Genomic DNA, 21,075 nt, shown 5'->3' on the forward strand with positions numbered 1-21,075 from the left:
TCACAAATAATGAGACCACAGCAATCCCTGCAGAGCCATTGAGACAAGAAAATAATAGAAGCAGAAAGGATTGGTTAATCCTTTCTGTAAGTTAAAAGTTTTGCAATTTGGCACAGACTTTACAAGCAATGATATAATGAATTTTGTACTTACATGATACATGATCTAAAAGGAAGTCCAAAAGTTAAGAGCATACATCTTTTGGGGGTCAGGTTTAAATTCCCAGGGCTTTCAAGACATGAAGAGTGAACAGCCTGACTACTGAAATATGAAACTTAACATTATCATCATGCATATCCATCACTTTTGTTTGTTAACCTATCTGGAATGAGAGAAATTAGAGGGAGAGCCATGCTGAGCACCTGGCATGTACTAGAGCAGCCGAGGCATCTTCAAAAGGACCATATTTTAAAGAGCTTGTACCAACACAGATGAACCAGAATGGACTCCTTTAAAATATAATTCAATCATTAAGTGACTAATTTAACAAAACATGTGGAGCCTGTTTATGCCCTTAAGAAGCATTGATTTTATTATTCCAAGCTTTACACATGTTTCTGAGCCATGAGGACTAAATATATCAGACCAACCACTCAACAGATGGAAGTTGCACATGCAAATTTTTACCAGCTGAAGAGTTTTTCCAGTATATGTGGGTTTAGGTCCACGAGTTGTCATTCATCTCTCAAGTGACAGTTAATGCTCACTGAAGTCACTAGGGACAGGGAACACACATACCATGGAGGACCTCATTACCTCTCAGTACTCACCATCCCATTGGTATTAGTCAGATACGTAACAAGGCTGTTTGAACATCTGCATAAGCCATTTATTCAATAAGGTCAGTTAATCAACAGGGTGGAAATCACTTCATATTGTAAAGAATCCTCTTACTAATGAGTTAAGACCCAATTAAACAAATCACACACTTCAACTGTCCACAGTTTTAAATTGGACTAAATAACTGCATAGGAAAAAGGAACATGTGTGGGGAAACTTTAACATAAAGCAGGTTTACCCCTTCAGCCCTCAGGGTTTCAGACCTGCCATTCCATTAGGGGGATGTCACGTTGCACATCTCTGCTCAATCTATGTCTCTCCTCTTGGGGTCAGCCTTTGAGAAGGAACATGAGAGATCATGTCTTGCCACAGGAGCCACTTCTAGAGCTTTTTCTATCTCCTGCTCCACAAAGATATCATGAAAAGTCCAAACAACTATACCAGCAACTCACATGTCAAAACTCTTCATGTAGTCTTTTGGAATAAATATCCTGAGACCACCATCCATGAATTATGTAAACTGCTGTTATTAGCGAACTATTATAAGCTGCTTTTTTGAGATGACACAATTTTGTGTGTCATCTTTTACAAGTAACAGTTACTCTTTAGTTTTCTGACTAGGAACAGCACAAAACATTGGTATGGGGGATTTAAGTTAACTCCAAACCAATATTTTGCAACATTTTTTGACTGATCAGACAAATGAAAATATTTAGTTTGGGGCAGAAAAAAAAAAGAACCCAGAACTAAATCATATGGCCAAATTCTGCTCAACCCCAAACTTTCATTGATTCCAAACCTCTTTAAATAAAAATGTCTGATTGGATTCCTCTTTAGCACTGAGAAGACATTGCTGCTCTGCTTACTTGACTGTGATACTGCACTCTTGGAAGACTCACCACCTGTGCAGTCAATAGGAAGGGATACAACACAGATGAGATTATCTGCTGTTTCTGAATTCTTTGAGTTGCTGAAAAAGAACTGAAGCTGCTGATATTTAAAATTATAAATACTATAAATATTAACATACTTAACTCTACACCTTTTTAAGGCAATTAATGTCAAACGAAGTTTTGAAATTCTACGTTCTCCAAATACAACATTTTATTAGTTACATCAACATTATTAGCCAAAGACAGCTACTTGCCACTGCCTGCTGATCAGACTGATAAGTAATTCCACTGCACCTCATTTTGACAATGAATTAGAATCTAAAATAAAAAGAAATCTTGCACAATACATTGGCAAATATTCATAAATGGCCACTTGGACAAAAGCATACAGAAATCAGTGTCCATATGCCCATAAGGAGTGAATTAAATCATTTATATTGTAAGGAAAAGCACCTCCAGGGCAAGAACTAATGTGCAAATATACAGAACTAGAGCTAAGGCAACGCGTGGAGATGCCATGTATGCCTGAACAAGGTAGACTGCTGCTACTTAGGGCATATAGGGAATATATGGGAGCTGGTGTCAGCTGTAAGGAATATAAAGAAAGGAGGGATGCCTGCAAGGTAAGAGTAGAAATATTCCCATCCCTGCAGGTGTTCAAGGCCAGGCTGGATGCAACCTGGTCTAGTGGGAGGTGTCCCTGCCCATGGCAGGGGGATTGGAACTCAATGATCTTTAACATTCCTTCCAACCTGAACCATTCTATGATTTTATGATAGAAAGAGTGAATGTGTATGTGAGTGCGTGTGTGTGAGACACACAGAGAGAGAGATGCAGGTGCCTAAATGCTATGGCTCTTCTGGGGATGCTAATGGGTGGTGGAAATATTTGCCTATTAATCCTGAAATAATGCTCCTCTTATTCACTGGAGTGGGGCAAATATGACATGATTTTTAATATAATATTTTTGTTTTAACAATGCCTGAAGGCAGAACTTGAGCCCAACTGCACAGGGGCACCAAACAAAACACATAAAAAATGACCCTTGTCTCAGGAAACATAAAGCCTGTTAAAGCTTCTTGTTCTCCTTGGGTAATATTCTGAGGAACAACAAATAGCAATGTGATCAAAATGGTGTTTATTTAAAGTCTGTATGTCCTTTCTGAATCCAGCCAAACGTCTTACAAAATTCCAGACCACCAAAATTATAACCCTTTTTCAAAGAATCCTCACAAAGCCACAACCCTTTCAGCAGATACACAACTCATCCAAATACATGCAAACAGAGATGCGTACTGGAACAGAATAAATCCCCCAGTAAAGCTCCCTGTATTAACACTGGGACAAGAATTTATTCAAATGCTAGGAGATTGTAACCCTACCTCTACAATTTTCTTAACTAAATTAGGTATCAAAGTCTCTAGCTTCTTTCTAACAGTTATATGGTAGCAATGAAAGGAAAATCCCAGCCCCTACTTAAGTTAAAATTCATCTTCAAAAGCCTGCTAAAATTAAGCTTTTGTTCCTAGGCTTCCTCGTTGGCTGCTCCTTGTACTCAGCCCTGAGAGTTTCTAGAGCCCTGCTTGTCTTTCCTGGGTTTAATCCAATCCTGATGGAAGCTGAGAGGAGCCTTTGTCCCCTTCCTCCCCTCTTTTCTCAAGAGCCTCTTCTAACACAAACACAAGCTAAACTACACCAAATGCAAGCCTTTGACAAAATTGCTTTTATACCTGACTTACCTACTCCACGTAGTGCATCATGATGGGCACTTCCCACATACATTAAGAGACCAGAGCCAACGCAATTCACGGTCTAAAAATGTTAATTATATTTATCTCAGCTGGATTAACTGTACAGAGGAGGATGTAGCTGTCTCTCTTTCATACCAGTTTGTCTTCTCTCTTCTCCGACTGGTTAGGCATAAAGCTTCATCAATGGTGTATGTGATTATAAAAAGTTGGATAGAAATAAGAAATGATGTGCAGGGCTATACCAGCATGGTACATGTTCCTCCTTGTCTTCTCACAAGATAAGCAGATTTTTTTTGGTAAAGTATATGTATAAAATAAAGTTTGATGGATATGAGTAAAGAGAATGATATAATTGAGCTCCAGTGGTCATACAGCCATGCAATTTAGAATTTTGCACTGAAATATCTGAAAGAAAAATCTTGGTAAAAAGTCAAGTGTTTGTTCCTGTTTATAGAATATTTTTTTTTTGCCTGGAGGTTTATCTTGAACAATAATTCTGCATTCAAGGTCTGATGTGACTGTTCTACATGTAATCTCATTATCTTCCTAACAGAGAGAGTAGGAATGTAAATACAAAAGAACTATGGTGTTTGACTTTAAAGCCATGCATTTTGTTGGTTGCGTTTCTGAACTGTCTTGGAACTAATCCAGCCTGTTATGAACACTAGAATAAAAATCCATCTGGGCAAAACCTTGTTGTACAGTAGTATGAGATCCAATTCCCGGAAACTCAGTTCCTCTAGTCAGTAGGCTGGTTTTGAAAGGGTGGTAACATCTTTCAAGGATAAGCATTTAGAAGTTTAATTATTTAGTCTGTGGGAGCAGGCTCTTTATAAAGTTTGTACTTCATGTAGCTGCTCTCCCTGGCAGGATCCTCCTTGATATTTGTTAAGCCAGGCACACATTTCTACCTACCTTGCTTATTGCAGGCAATCCCTAATATCCTGCCTTTCTTAGGTGGATAGTGGATGAAACTATATTTGTTTATATTTTTACTTGTGCACAGAAAAACCTCAGGGCTATCTACTGATTCATTTCTTGACTAGATCAATTTACATTGTTTGTACTTTCTAAATTCTCTGGCTAGGACTTCGCATGTGTGCCAGTGACATACAATGCCCAGCATCCATATGACTAGCTTCTGTGGTGTCACCCTGCTCTAAATCATGGAAATAATGTAAAGCATTTCTGAATTACATCCTTAGCCAATACTAGAAACCTGGCCTACTGTTTTCCATAAACTATAGTTACTGAAATTATTCCTCCTGTGAAGAAGTCGTTTCATTCTTGACTTGTCTTACTTTTCCCCAGAATATTCTTATTAAATTCATGTAAGCATCCCTCTGTAAGGGGCTGATTACAAGGAAAGAACTGCATTTCATCCTGAGCTCATGTGCAAATATTTCCTCAGTTAACACATCTCTCCATTCCCAGTAGGATTAGATCATTGTACCTCTAATATTTCACAAGAATTTGCTGCTGGTTTGATAAATTGAAAAGATGGCATCTTCTCTACCGCAAAGTCCTTTGCCCCACAAAAAAGCCATACTGTAATAAATAATAAATATACAGTACAGCTTGCTTAGACAGATTCCAAGAATTTTATATGCTGTAATTTAATCCTTAGAAAACCAGAGGATATTAAATGAACTAAACTGTCTTAGCCAGAAATCTCTGATTTGGGCTGCTCTTTGATGTTTATATCTGAAAGTCTTTGATGTCTTAAAATTGTTTCAGAAATTAGAAAAAAATCTTGACTTTGTAAATCATTTTGTGATTATATAAATGACAATATGATGATGAATGGCACAGAGTTTACAAAAATGAATCATTTCTCTGAATATTAAGTTAATCAAAAAGCCAAGACTGTCTAGTATGAGCTCCTAGTGCCTTAAAGATCCTTTGGCATTCCAGATGCACAATGAAACAAAAATAGTGTAGCTTTATTATGAGCACCTTTCCACATCTGCAATCCTGTTATACAATAAACTCTTGTTCTTTTGTAGCAAGATTGCACTGGTTCTTTTTTTTTCTTTCTTTTTTATTATTAATTTGAAACATGTGGAGAGAGGGTAATCCAGTAAGCCATAGGCATTTCATATCAGAGCTTTCATACAATCACATGTAACGTCAACCATCTGGGTGGAAGGATAGATAGAACTTGTTTTATATCAATAGACTGTGAATGATAGCAAAGAGCAGAAACGGTACAGTTCAAATGAATATTATATATATATTCACATCTATGAACATAATACTAGTAGTATTCACTTCAACATAGGCCTGTTGATGGAATAAATTGGTTTTGCTATTAAATAAAATAAGCACTATACAATAATAATGTTTGTTGTATTTACAACACTTTGAATGTAAGTGTCTGTAAGTGAATTGAACACATTGTCTGTAGGTGAATGGAAATTACAGATATGAAACATAAAAGAGAACAAGTGGTATGCGTATACATGTGCAAGAAGAGAGATTTCTGTCAGCAACATATTTTTCTGATTGGTAAACAAATGCCATTTTGAAATTCCACAAAACTAGTGATTAGGTAGACAATTAAAAGATAATAATTTAGAAACCAGATGTCTGCTTTTATTTTGAGCAAAGAGAAAGCACTATCTCTAAAAACACATTCATTTATTGTTTGTTTTCAAAGTGAACTTTAAAATTAAATTACAGTGTTTGGAAGAAAAAAATTAAATAGACATCTGAAAGAAATAGAATCTATTTATAATTTTACCTTTTTGATGTCAAAAGATATCCTAGAGGAAAGCCTTGGGGATATAAATTCTTCTCAGACTTATAGTAAAAGCATGCAATTTTTTAAGATGCATAATCCTGTATCAAAGTTTTGTGAAAACCTGATAAAAATTCAAGAGTTCATGCATATAAAAGATTAAAACCAACAACCAATGCAAACACTAAAATTATTTACAGTCCTGTGAAATCCAAACTGCACGCATGTGGAGTACTCCGTATGTTGTAAAAACTGCAGTTCAGTCTGGAATTCTGTACAATAGAAGCAGAGAGGAGAATATATGACATGCAATATCTTCACCTGTACGGCACAAATTAGTGAGTTTCCATTCTAAGTTTAGGTAACATATCATCTAATCATTAAGACAATTCTATGCTGATGGTTTTTTTTAATGTAGTATTCCAGATGTTTGTTCTCTGTTCTCTACAAGTGAGTGATTAGGAACAAGTTCCGAGGTGAAAATCTGAACACTGAAATTTTGTCCTGATTGGTTGAATAGTTTTGTAGATAAGCCATTACAAAGGGTACTGTCTTCCAAGTTAGTTTTTTAGATAGTTAATCGTTTGAGTGATTGATTACTTTTTTTTTTGTTTGAAGGGGTGGTACTTGCTTGTGAGTACTGAGCATTCTTCAGAGCCCCTGCCTTTTACATTCATTACTTCATTTTAAAGAACTGAAGCCACAAACCAGCAAATCACTTAAGCACTTGATAACTTCAAGTTCTCATTGCACTTGAAGCGAATGACACTACTTCTCTATGAGAATCTATGAACACAAATAAGTGTTTTGCCTTTTGGGGACCTAATCATTGATTTAAAAGCTAAGATCTATTGTATCAAAATAGTCTGCTGTATTTCATGTATATTTTCTCAGATGCCATGACCACAAATACAATCAAGAGCTTATATTGGCCATCTATCCTAAATAAACTCTCTGTGGAAACTTTTTCTGAACCCGAGGGCAAGGGGACATGCCATCTCCTCGTGCTGAGAGGAAGCGTTCTCTTTCAAAGGGAAAAGATGCTAGGGTTAAGAACTCTGGATTCCAAGAATCACAGTGTCATAGAAATGCTGTTTGTAAGGGACATTTGGAGGTCTCTCCCACACACAGTTTACTTTTACTAGCACTACATCAGGTCAGACATATCTTCGTGCCGTCCTGTCTAGAAAAGTTTCAAGGATGAAGATTCCCCATCGTCTCTGGGCAGCCTGTTCCAGTGTTGTACTATCTGTCTGCCAGAATTAAGATGTTTTTGTCATATTTGCATCTTCCCTTTTAGTAGTTGCAGGTTGCTAACAGATCATTCCGTAGCCTCCTCTTTGTCAGACTAAATAAGTCCTACTACTTGAATCTCTCTTTGTGATCGCCTTCAAAGTGCGTCAGAGCAACCACTTGTTTCTCAGCATCCCTCAGGTATTAGGGGGCCTCCAAACTAGGCTTTGTTTCCCTTATACAGCTTCATCAGTGCCAAGCAGAGAACAATAATAACTTCATTTGATCTGCTCTCATGCTCCCCCTGACATAGTCCAATACATGGTTTACCTTATTTGCAATTTGCACTGCTGGTTTATATTCTACTTGTAGTCCATCACAACCCTGTCCTTTTCAGGGGACTTTACTCATTTCCCAGCCTGTACTGGTACATGAGGTTGTTCTTCCCCAGGCTCAGGATCCTCATGATGTTTATGTGGGTCCAGTTCTCAAGAAACTATTGAATTAAAGTTTTCCCATTCTTCATGTCAATTGTTCCTCCTGATTAGTACAATCCACAGATTTACCGGAAGACATATTCTGTGTCACTATCTATCTAAGCTGTTGATGGAAATACTGAACAATATGAGTCCCAGTACCAAACCATAGGGTACTTTGTTCACTACCAACTGGAACCCAGCTCTTTGAGTTTACTACCCTTTTACTGTGGTAGTAAATTCAGTTTTCAATGCATCTAAGAAGCTATTCCTCCAGTACATACCTCCTCAGCTTCCACAGAGAATCCTTTTGGGGACAGTGCCAAAAGTCATCGTGAAGACCAGGTATCCATTGTTTTCCTCCTGCCCACTCAGATGCCATCTCATGATAGCAGGCAATCAAGCTGGTCAAGCATGATTTGCCATTGCAAAGTCTGAGCTAGTTATTCCTGATTGTTCTCATGTGTTTGGAGATGAATTCCAAGGGGACATACTTTACAATCTTTACAGGGACATCTTTATGATCTTTATATGTATTCTATAATTCCCCAAGTCTTCCTCTCACTTTTCTTCGAGAGGCATAGCGTTAGCCATCAAGGGATCTTCCCAGATAATCTTTTTCAGAGACAGCAACCTTACAATCGCTGCAGCCAGCTCTTCCAGTGTCTTTGGGTGAATCCCATCCAGCTCCATTATTTTTAAACTTCTCTCAGTAATATTTATCCTGTTTCTACTGCATTATTGGGTTCCCCTCTGTTTACCAAGCTGCATTGGTCCATGCAGAGGTATGAGATCAGGCTTTGTATGTGAAAACTGAGACAAAAATAGTGAAGTCTATTTCAACCTTTTCTGTATCATCTCTCACTGTGTTGTCTATCTCATCAAACTCATATTTTTTCTGGAACTTTATTTTACAGCTTAGATATCTACAGTTTTCTCTCACCACCTTTTATGTCCTTGATTACTTTTAGCTCTGATTAGATATTGGTCTTCACATTCTTGTTCCTAAATACCAAAGAAAAGTAATATAAACATGCATTTTCTGCTGTTTTCTTTTCACTTCTTGCATGTTCCCTTTGCATTTTAATTCATTAGAAAGGTTCCTGTTTAGCCAAAAGGAGAGATAGTGAGAGGTCTTAGACTGGTCTAAGTGGATGCATAAGGCTACGCTGGTCCTTGATGTTCCAATCATTACTTTCTGACTTGTGAAGCTATAATGAGGAAGGATTTCCATAGGCTGATGGACAAAAAGAGTTCCTGTGGCTTCATGGTGCTTTTCTGTAAGCTGTCTCTTTAGGAAACATGAAAAGCAAAATGGGAAACAGTGGCAAATAAAATCAGAAAAGTCCAAGTTCTGTAGGGGACCCACTGGATCTTTTTCTCTTCTTTTCTGAGTCAGTGTTAGAGAATTTCTTGCTGCTGGGAAAAGAAGAATGTTTATCTTTAAACCTTTGACTTCTTGCCCTCTTAAAGTCCTTTATTTTTCCTAGATTTTGCTGTCAAGCTTAAGCCCAGCCATATAGTTATAAGTTGTATCATTGACTGAAAACACAGCACCTGTCATTTTAGCTGCAGAATAATATCGCAAGTTTTTGTTTCTTTTCATCTCTCTGAACAGAACTATTTTGTAAGAGGCCTAATATCCATTTCATATGGTTAGTGTGAAACTTTCCTGAATCCATTGGCACTGGAAAGAACACTGGGGCAAATATGTCTCGTAGTAACTTTATACAACTACCTAGATCTACATTTTTTTTCATCCAATGATTAATTTTAGTTTAATTATGGATAAGATAATGGATTTGAATATTAAAGGACTATTAACTGGAAGTTCCTGTTCTCCCAACTTCTTTAAAACATCCTTACTATTTTTATCTTTAAATAATAAATTAAATAATGTTAATACTTTCAAAAACACACAATGCAATTAAAACAGATGTGGTTTAAAATAATCTGAAGAAATTAACTCTAATACTAAACAGTAAGTGAAAAAAAAAATTAAAAATGATGTGATTGCTTTAGAATGCATTAAGAAACTCCCTTTCAACACAGGCTTAGCAGAATGAGTCAAGAAATCCTGGAAAAAATCTCTCATAGCAATAAAGACTAAACCAAAACCACCATGGCTAATCTTTAACATCCTAGGATATTCCTTCTGAATGAATACTGTGTACTACTGTATATCAAGGTTTTAATTCACATGCTGATTTTCTACCTGAGCTGAGTAAAATGAGATTTTTGTGTGTCTTTTTTTATTTCTGAAAAGTAGGAAAGAAAATAGGTTGGCCCAACTATTCAATCTCTCTGGAGCTAAAGTTAAAAGGGATTGTTCCATTCCTAAATTATTTTCTCTGGATCTGGTCTCACAAATGAGATAATCCCAGAGAGGTTTAGCTCTGAAAGCAAAAGTGAGTGATTTGACTTTCCCTGATTTTGTGAGCCAGGATTACCTAGCAATTAAAGAATTAAACTAGTAGAACAGAGATAGTGGGTTTGTGCTTAATTTTGCAACTATGTATTTTGGTAATCCAATGAAAATAATTGAACCTACTTCTCTTCAGCTTACCCCTTCACAAGATGATATACTTACATATTTTGCAGGTGCATTGTGTACGTGCCTATACTTGCAGTTTAGCATGTTCTACGTGATGTTTTAATGGAAGCCAATACGAAAAGTCAGAGTAACAGAATAATATTACTCTCCACAACTCACTCACTCTAGTGTTAGCAAAACATGCCATAGCCCTGTATCTACATGGGTAACAGTAAATAATTGCAGGTCCTTTTTAAGTACTTACATAATTGCACTTGTGGTCCAGGGCAAAGATGAAGCTGTCGCTGACTCATCATGTCCTTTGTGCATGTGAGTTGACACTGTTGTTTCTCTTTGCCAGCCTGGGGAAAATCCCTAGAGGGGGGATGAGACTGTGTTATTCAGGAATTCTCTGAAGTTGAGCAAATATGGACCAAAGATGATCTGTGGAAGAGGATATAAAGAAACTGTTTTGAGATCAGTGAGTTTACAGCATAAGTGGAGTATGAGTCCTCATTCCTCACTCTCTAGCCTTGAATATTCTCTTGGGTGCATTTTTTATTTACTATTTACTTTTAAAATTTACTACTTATGCATGAATTTATTTATTACTGTGCCCTCGAATCACTATGTCCATGAGCAGAACTACAATAGGTGCTACATCTTTTAGGTTCAGCCTGCCTATGTCATATTTTCCCTTCACTGAAAAGAGTTTGGAATTTGAAAAATTAAAACCATTTTCTATTCCAAGAGCTCTAGGCTTCATCTGTGTGTGGTAACCTTCCCAGAACTAGCTCTAGCTCTCTCTCCAGTCCTGCTGATGCAATAGGAAATGGTTTGCTTTCCTTCCACACCACCACCATCAAGGCAGTGTATATTCAGACCTCCTGCTTCCCCTTCTCCGGCTAGGCTATGACTCTGTTAAGTCTTCATCCCTTTAAAATACACCATTTTGTCATGAATTGCATAGAAGCTAATTTTTGTCTCATCTTCTACTAATGCCTGGGCTTCCCCTCTTACCAGTCACAGCAGAAATATAAAGGTAGATTCAGTCTCTGCCCGGAAAATCTAAGCTGTGATGGGAAGCAACATGTTTGTGATAATCAGAGAGGATAACAGCGGAAAATCCCCTCTTCTTCATGTTGGGAAAGGACTGGGAGAAATACTTCACCTCCACAAAAGTACTGTCTGGTCTTCTTCCTTAATAGCCAGGGCCAGGCCAGCACTTTCCTGGATATGAACATACCCAACTGCTCCTCATTTAGTTCTAAAAGCCTTATACTCATTCACAAAGTCCTACATTATAACTACTGATAAGCATCAAACTCTGCAGTATAGAAAGATTTCAGTTTTGTCACAACCTAAAATACACAGAAAATAGAAGGATGGATAACAAGTGATGCGATGACCTGCCTACGGTGGGTCTGTAGACTGTAGGCTGCTTTAGTATGGTTGTTCCAAAAAAAAAAAATCCAGCATCCTGACTCACTGTTTGTTTCTAATAACCCCAGAAGATTAATATGTTATTTTATTTTTACTCAAAAAAAAAAAAAAAAAATGAAATTACAGTGTCATATTAGCTATGTTGTACAAGCTAGTGTCTATGACACAATTGTGAGTTTCTTTGTTGAATGGGCAACATGACCAGGTACCTGAAAATATTTTCTTTAATTCTAAAGGGAATAGCAAAGGGAGAAAAAATTGCATTTCCAAAATCAAACCCATTAAGTTACTAAGCAATCCAAGCTGTCTCCATGTTGTTAAGAAAAACTCATTCCAGATATATGTTAATAAATCACTTAAATAAATCACTTTTTAATTAACTCATATTACATATAATTAATCTAAAAATTATATGCTACTTATGGAAGGACCTAGTGCTCACAGCAGAGTAGCACAATGAGTTCTTAAGGTAAAAAATCTATATAACAGAAATGATCCCTAAAATTAAATTCTAGATAGCTTAAATAGGAGCCTTCAATTCCAATTTGTCACATTTGTTCTGTTAGTATTTGCCATACTGTACTATTTCTGCTTCCCACCTACAAACAGAAACAATACTTATTCAGTCCATATTGATCAAGCACAATGATATGGCAGCTGATACAGCATGAGAAATGTTATTGATCCTATATTTACATCATGGTTTATATATCACAGAGAAAAAAAAAAAAAAAAGAATGTGGAACACTGAGCAACAGGAAGGGAAGAAAACACTATTCATTATATTAGTGGCTTCTAAGGTTGAATTGGAATGAAATGGAAATTCAGGGGAAATGATACTATGTAATACTGGAGAGTATTGGAGACTATTGACATAAATATGCACAAAGCCGCAAACTGTTAAGAGGGTATTCAGGACTAGCAAGGAAAGAAATTCCATATCCTTAGGAGAATAACAAAGCCAGAAGCTAGCAAGGCAGTGGATGGTTGAGAAGCATGGCAAAGGGGACCCATTCTTTAGAGATAAGTTCCCATGTAGACCTCCTTCTAGTTGCAGGAGATGCATCTGTGAGCTACAAAAAATCAGCTGGCAATTCCAGATTCTATAAAATGAAGTGGGTAATGTCCAGATTCTAAAAGATGAAAACAAAACAAAAAGTAAAAGGTAAAAGATCCTACCTGGCATGTGTACTGTCAGTGTCAGAAGATCCAAAGCTGAGTAGATCAAAAGACAAAATGGTTCATTTGACCCAAGGTGATCCCACCAAGTAGAAATGGAGCCTATGTACAGGATTCTGGTAATGATTCTTGGTCCACGGTCATATGTACATTTGTTCTGTTGAAATATAAGCAAAATCTTTAAGCAATTATAGCTTTCAGTCTGACATTTCCCTGCATTTTACAAATTGTGAGAAGTGGAAGACAAAAAAGCATTACTCAATGTCCTAGTACAATATTATGTAATAATAAAATTAATGAACAGTAATAAAGATTTAGGAAAAAAAATCTGGACTTCTAGGTAAACAATACCTAGAAGTTTTTACATTTTTACATTTTTACAGCACTCCATTTTCCACAAACAGTATTTACATAGCAAAATCAAGATGAAAGAAGCTATGTTTAAATAACATCACATATTTTCATGCGCACTGATAAAAACTCAGGAAATTCAATGTTAAGGTTGACATTCCAACTTTAACACATGTCCTGTTCTCAATCCCTCCCACCCCTAAGGTTATGATTAAGGAAAAAAAGTATCATTCATAAAATTTCACAAGCATGATGAATCACATCACACCCTACCCACAGCTATTCATTTCATTTGTCCATGATTTACTCAAAATTTCACTCTCAAACCTTTTCTTCGTCATTCGGTCCCCATATGGGGAAATATCAACAGTTACTTCTTTAAACTCATCAAATGGTGTGTAATACAACCGTAAATAGAAATGAATTGCACTTTACTGGCATAATGTACCTAGTTTTATTAGGTTTTGCCCAAAATATTGAGTTTTGCTAATGATTTCCTCTGTCAGGAACAATGGTGTTACTGAAGGTCACATTTTTTTTCAAGGAGAGCCAAGTTATGAAACCTGATTTTTGTAAGTAGGTGCTTGTATGCAAATTGGAGTCCTATTAGAGACAGACTGTGACACAGGGATGCATTCATACACTCAGATGCACATAGGATCAGTGCCTAAAATTACAGACTGTGATGGTCTGGCTTCACTGGATATATTCTGATTTTAAGAACAGAACTAGTCCCTATGCTAGGGAAGGTGTGAGCAGAGGGTACTCTCATGTATCAGGAATAAAAACAGTTCTTATATTGCCTATGCAGGTAAGGTTGCAGAGAATTCTTACAGACTCAGATTCTAGTCACTGCACTCAAATACTCTGCCCACATACTCTGGATATGCATCTTACTGGATTTTTTCTAGTGTTTATTCATAAACCACTAAATCTAGGGCCAAGATTCATCCCACAGGACTGAAGTTAGCTGAGTTAGAAACCAGTATCCCCAGGCTCCTTAGACAGTCCATCAGGGAAGACAGACTTCAAGTGGTCTGCAGAGTCCACTATAGGTGTTCACATCTCTACAGGACTCAGAGTGTCTCTATGATAACTTTGTACTTGGATAAGAGCCAGCAGTTAGATAATATAAGTCCATTTCTAGTATCTATTTTATTTTTCTTAACTGATGGAGTCAATCAATTCTTTCAGTGCATGACGTCTGCAGAAGTCAAAGTGAGGTAACCTTGTCCTCATCTCCATACACTTCATCTATCTCCAGCATATCAAAGGCTTTTGCAGCTGTTTCAACCATCAAGGCACAGCTTCCTCTGGTCTATATTAGCTTTGAATATGACTTCGACTTCAGCAGTCTCTTCCTTTCTGGTTTCATTGCAAGCTACTTGAAACATGACTGACCAATTCATCAAATGCTTTTTGTTTGGCCTCCTTCAGCTTCATAAATGAGTCAGACATAAGCTCTTTGAACATAAACTCTATCACAGTCCAATGTTCCCTGCCTATATAATTTCATAATGCACTGAGACATCAGAGGTCTCCTTGACCCTTCCAGTGATACCACGTTCAATCACATTTGCTCTGCTTTCATTTGAATGCTACTGCGTTTCTCTAGAATCAAAATAACCAGTCTTCAGCTAGCTTTGCTTAAAAGCTTCATTTTTGTATTAATTCATCAGCGGTGCCCATAGTCCCTTCCTCTCTACCACTGACTGAGCAAGTGTCAAGTCTAGATATTTTCCAAACCCTGTCCATTGCCTTGCAAGTTTACCCTATCTCCACACATATATACTGCCCTGATGTTGTCTGTCTGTCAAGAATGCAAACTGGGAGCTCAACAGGACAGTAACTGCTCTGTGTTTTGAGGTAATGAGGTCCTGATCCATGGACATTACTGTAATTTTCAGATTTAACAACAAGACCAGACAGCTGCAAGACCAGTAAGCTGAGAGAGACAGCATTAGCCTGCTATAGAGTACATCTGTTTCTGTTATTCAGGCCAGGGTTTGAAAATGATAGCAACTCTCTGCTGTTAATGGATCAATTAAAAGAGAGAAGAATTTTCCCATTTTACAAGAAAAGTGTGTAGATATTTTTTTTTGGCTGCATATCTAACTTTTTGTGGTTTCTAGAGTAGGCAGCAACTTTCAGCTCCTTGCTTACCAAGCCATGTCTGATGGATGGTGCCCCATTATTTCAGCATCCCAGGGTCACCACTCACTTCCAGTGAATTTTCAAGTAAAGTTCGAGTCACTGGTAAAGTCTATAACATCTCAATCTGTAATGCTAAGTCATCAGAGTGGCTGTCTCTTCCTGTGTGATAATGTGGAAAATTATCAGCACAAGGACTCAGCATGCAGGATTGTAAAAGGAGTAAAACTATTTCCATAGAGGGACAGTGAATTAAAATATACATTCTCCTCGTACCTGCTAGTACAAAGGATAGTATATTTGTTATACAGGGAGACTTTTTAAGAGACATTGATTCTCAAAATTATCAAGAATCGTATCATAGATACTTCTGTAGAAAAATGATTATGCAAGTAGCTGCAGAGTGGCTTAAAGATGTAGCCATCAGTGCTCAGCATCTGTAAGCATTTTGTGAGCAAAATTTTTTTGTGATAAACAAGTGAAATGAAAAGGTAGGATGTAAGGTGGGTGAAGGAAGGTAAACAACCATAGAGCAAACTGTATTCTTAGCTAAAACAGATCCAGAACACACGTTTGAGCACCTAATCTGGTCTGAGAAGATTTCAGAGCATAAAGCAGCCTCTTGTGAGACTTTGTCCTGCTTCCCCTACATTGTTGCACTATCTGTGCACTGAAAACCTGTCCCCTGCAGCGTGGGTACTCATTACGCATTTCCTCAGCTCCATACTTTCCCCGCTGTCATAAAAATCACCAAATATGAAAAAACGTTCAAAATTATACATCCAATCACAATTCATTGAGCTTATTATGCATAATTTAAAATAGTTAATATAAGAGAAAAATCAATGTTTTAACATGAATAAGAGGGGGGAAAAAAAAAAACAAAACACCACCAAAAAAACAGGAAACAAAGCAGCTTGACAGGAGGATTCACCTTGGGTACAAGTCTTCATTTTCTGCTAGGACCTCCCAGTCCTGGCTTAGTCCTGGCTTTAGTACTTCCTTTAAGGATTCAGTGACAGGCACACCCTGCATTAATCTTTTATGGTTTATGTTATATCGCTTTGTGGTCCACTACTGACTTAACATCCTTCTCCTTTTATGTTCTTGCAATATAAAACGCTTTTGGTTCCGGTTGTCTTTGTATTTGTGTCCTGCAAAAATCTGAAACTGGGGATGCGAGCAAGAGTTTCTTTCTGAAGAGACCGTGGTGAAGGACTGCTCGATCCTCTTCCAACCGCCGGTTTCCCACACGACGGGAAATTCGTGTTAAGATTGACACAGAGCTGACGATTTCACATTTCTCCATTCTTTTGTTTCATTATCTGAAGCATTTGTATTTTCCCGATAATTTTGCACCCCGTGGTGACACGTCTTTGCTGACATTTGTCCTTAATTTATACCTCCATGTCTTTAAACGAAATACTTGCCACCTCAGCGAAAAGGAGCTCGAACAAGTTACATTCCTTTGCGGACCGATCATAAATATTTATCTGATCTTTCGTCCACCGAGCGTTTTTATATAACACTTAACATTTAGAGCTCTTCTATTTGCTGTGACTTTTGGATGCTCTCTAGTCAGTACTTCTCTTAACGGATGTTTTACAGCTCCTCTTTGCCTAATTAGTTCATTCACCGGGCTTTTTAATGAACCAGATTGGTCATCTATAAGTATGCCTCTGAGTACTTCGCGAAGAAACCTCTTGCCGCTGGCAGGAATAAAAGCAGCCTCCCCGCGCTTTGCTCTTTATGTAGCCTTAGGCAAGCCATTAAATCATTAAAGCAGCCACAACACATCGCCGCGGCAGTGGCCATGGTGGTGGTGGGACAGGATGGGGAGAGGTTGGTTGTCGGCCCGGAGGAAGGGTGGGGAAGGAAGACACCCCCCTCTCCCCTCCCAATCCTTCTGCGGGGCCGCCGGGTACCTGCAGCGGCCGCTCCGGAGCTGTCCAACGTAGCTCCGCTCCCGCTCATCTTCCGCACCCCCCCCGCGCAGCCTGACCCCCCCCTCCCACCCCCCCGCCCCGCCTCTGACAGCCCGCGGAGCCCCGGGGGGACGGGGAATGGGGGCGGGGGTGTGGAACTGGGAGGGGAAGTGTCTTTCCCGCGGCATCTCTTTCCCAGGAAAAGGGGATGCGTGGTTCGCTCACTGTGTTGTAAATGACGGCAGCGATTCCCGGTCCGCGGTGGGGAATGTTTGCGGTCCTGCAGGCAAACAGGAAGGATTTTCGCGGAGCGGGATCCTTCGGCGGCCCCCACCCGCCTCCTTTGATCTGGAATGGGCTTTGAAATCCCTTTAGAAATTAGAGACTAATTAGCCCCAAAGCGAGAGTGGCAACAATGCATGACAAAGGCGCAGATTAGGCTTTAAGGCGGCGGTGCAAGAGTAATTAATGGCCAGTGGCTCCTAAACGAGCTGTGTGCGCAAATCGTGTGCCAAAGAAAATCGATCCGGTCCAAGCCGGGTGTGTCCGGCACTGCCAGGGGTTGCCAGGGCCAGGCTGTTTACTTAGGGACGGCGTCTGGTGTGGGAGGGTGAGGACACAGCCCCTAACCTCTCCCAGCCTCCCAAAACAATCCCCAACGTCCGTCTCCGGGGAAACCTCGATCAAAGAAAGGTATTCGAGCGGTGTCGGGTGTACGGGTGTGTTTATATGCATTTCAGGGTATTTTGCGCTACGTATCCCGCGTTATCAGTGCGTGCGGGCAGGTGGATTCCTCTGTGCATCGCCGGTGACCGGGACGGTTCTACCAAAGGTGTAAGAGCAACCGCTGCCCTGAGCGGACCAGCTCATCCTCGTCTCCGTGGGCAGGAGGAAGGAGTTTCGAAGCAAGTGCTTTGAGATTGCCTGAACCGAAATGAGCTTTACGAAGGCCAGCTTTTACTGCCACGCTGGAAAGATGTTTGAACTCTAGTTGAAGGGGATTTAGGGGGAATGGAGAGGCGATTCCAACAGTTACTACTGGGAATGCAATATCGGGTCCCCTACAATGCTTACTTAGGCTAATGGAGGTCCTGTCATTCAGCTCCCATTGCGCTGGGATACAGGGTAAACATTCCCCGGTGACCCTCTGCGTGCAGGTCCCCTCTTCAGGACATCATTAAAAGCATACATGCACTTGCCTGACATCAATTGTCAGGCTGGCTCTCAGGGTTCAGAGATCCCGACAGAAAGCAGGAAAACAAGCCCAGTGGAGACCCGGCTCTGCGGCTGCGGGCTTTAAAGAGGCTGAAAATCGTTTGGTCGCGGGTGTGTAAGAAGAGACAAAAGTGCTCAGCAGGTAAGAGCGGAGGGTTTTGCCAAGAAGGAACTGTCCTTGATCGCTGTGACAGGATTGACTCGCTGGGGACTCCTCTCTCGGGAGCATCCACGCGTCCCCGTGGGGGCTGCCTGTCTCCTCTCATCAGCATCACGGCGAGAAATTTTACAGCCGCTCTTTCTAGTCCTGCTAATCCTGTTATCCGGGGGGTTATAAATATTAACGCCGCTGGGGCTGGGGATGGGGGACCAGATTAAGCCCTCTCTGAAGTAAGATGTCAGCCAGCCTCTTCCCAGCCCACCAGTGCCCAGGGCTGCTGGATGAGCTGCACGGCAGAGCCCCGCAAGTGCCCTGCCCAGAGGGGCTGCTGGGCGCCTCGGTGCTGGATTTCGTGGCCGACCTCTCCCTGGGCTCCCCCCAGGTGCCCCCCCGAGCCGGCCCGAGCCTGGCGCTCTGCGAGGTCACCTCCGGGCCTCCCTTTGGGGACAGAGCCCTGTCGCTCCGGGAGGGGATGGCCCACGGGCTGCCCCTGGCTGCCTTCGGAGATGGAGATCCCGAAGACGAGGAGGAGGAGGAGGAAGAGGAGAGGATGCGCAGCGCTTCCCTCCTGGACAGACCCAGGAGAAAGCGGGTTATCACCTACGCCCAGCGCCAGGCTGCCAACATACGGGAGAGGAAGAGGATGTTCAACCTCAACGAGGCGTTCGATCAGCTGAGGAAGAAGGTGCCCACCTTCGCCTACGAGAAGAGGCTCTCCCGGATAGAGACGTTGCGCCTGGCCATCGTGTACATCTCCTTCATGACTGAAATCCTGGACGGCTGCAGCAGGCAGGAGGCGAGCTAGGGAGCGTCGGGGCCCGGCGGGACGGGGCTGGGGGCCCGTGACCACCCGCTGGACCGCGCAGGTGGCCCCGGGCGCCTCCCTCCTCGGGAAGCAGAGCCGTGCTCCTGCCTTGGCTTCTCACAGCGCAGCCAGGACCGTGTAGGTGTGGGATGCGAAACGAGGAGTGTTTGGGGAAGTGTGCGTTGGGGGCGGGGAGGGGGGGAGGGATGCAGAGGTTCAGTACGTGTAGATTTGCTAATATATATAATTTTTGTAAAGAGAAGAAAAAAGAAAAGGAAGGTCTGGGACCCTTTGGTTGCTGTTGCCTCGCCTGCTTGCTTTAAAATTTTGCACGTTGTGGCTTTCGAGAAAGCGCCGGCCCAGTTTGCGGAGTGGGTTTCCAGCGGATCCAGTTGCCTGCCCAAGCTGCCCGCCAGGGACTGGGAACGTCTCGGCGTGTGCATTTTAACCTAGCGCTTTCTTTTTTTTTTTTTTTTTTCTAAATAAACAACAACTCCCTTTTCTTTGAAATCCAGCCTGCCAAGTCCACGCCGTGTGTCACGGGGGCCAGTAAAGCCCAACATCTGGCCACAACCGTTTGCTGTCACGATTTTCTTCCCGGGACCGCTTCTGTCCTTGCGTGTGGGCGGCCAAGCGCCGTCGCTCGCACCGAGCAGAAGCTGGCGGAGGAGGGTCCGGGGCGGTGCGGAGCCGTGCGGGGCGGTGCGGAGCCGTGCGGGGCGGTGGTGTGCGGCGACCGGCCGGGCCGGCCCGTAGCCCCCCCGGTAGCCGCGGGGCCGGCCCGGGAAGCCGTCTGGGCCGGCCTGAGAGAGAAAACTTGCGGGCTTTGATTCTGGGGAGGTCACGGAGGGTCCTTTTTCTCCCTCGCTGGATTGAACTCCGCCTCTATGTGTTTCATTGCTGCAAGGAGAGAAAACGAATAACTAAATAAAAGAAATGCTGAAAGGCCGGAGGGAAGGAGGTCCACACGGGAATCGCTTTTTTTAGCATTTTCTAATAATGCTCGTTTTTCTAATAATCAGTCGCTTGTTAGCAGGGGCGAGAGCCAGGGAGAGCTGCAGCGGGGGGATGGGGGGGTGGGGGGGTGGCCGTGACGGGGCTGGGAGTGGGGCAAGGGGCCCGGGGGTGTCCCCTAGAAACATCTCCGGATCTTCCTGATGTGTGCCTCTGCCCTCCCGCTCCCTCCCCCTCACCCCCCCGGCTCTCCCTACTGCTGGCACCTTCCCCTGCCGCTGCCGGGGAAAGACCTGGATTTCTCCCCGAGTTTGCAGCAGACAGGCAGCAACCAGCCTGTTCAGGGCCCAGCCCAGCCTGCCTCCAACTAGGGAGCAAATGTCCCATCCAGGGCAGTGGCTCTGCATGATTTCGCAGGAGAGCTTTTATCTCCATTGCCTCCAACTAGGGAGCAAATGTCCCATCCAGGGCAGTGGCTCTGCATGA

At 41.4% G+C, this 21,075-nt stretch overlaps 1 protein-coding gene across 1 annotated transcript; it reads left to right on the forward strand.

The window, feature by feature from the left end:
* The first annotated feature begins 19,065 nt into the window (after positions 1 to 19,065).
* FERD3L (Fer3 like bHLH transcription factor) lies at positions 19,066 to 19,635 on the forward strand. Its single transcript, XM_074150956.1, has one exon. It carries the CDS (start codon positions 19,066 to 19,068, stop codon positions 19,633 to 19,635), a length of 570 nt encoding a protein of 189 aa, XP_074007057.1.
* Positions 19,636 to 21,075: the final 1,440 nt, after the last annotated feature.

This window comes from Numenius arquata, chromosome 7 (genome assembly GCF_964106895.1).
Source record: "Numenius arquata chromosome 7, bNumArq3.hap1.1, whole genome shotgun sequence".
Taxonomy (NCBI): domain Eukaryota; kingdom Metazoa; phylum Chordata; class Aves; order Charadriiformes; family Scolopacidae; genus Numenius; species Numenius arquata.

Bases quoted from the DNA above. Each gene is read 5' to 3' on its own strand.
- FERD3L (XM_074150956.1), top strand. From the start codon at position 19,066: ATGTCAGCCAGCCTCTTCCCAGCCCACCAGTGCCCAGGGCTGCTGGAT.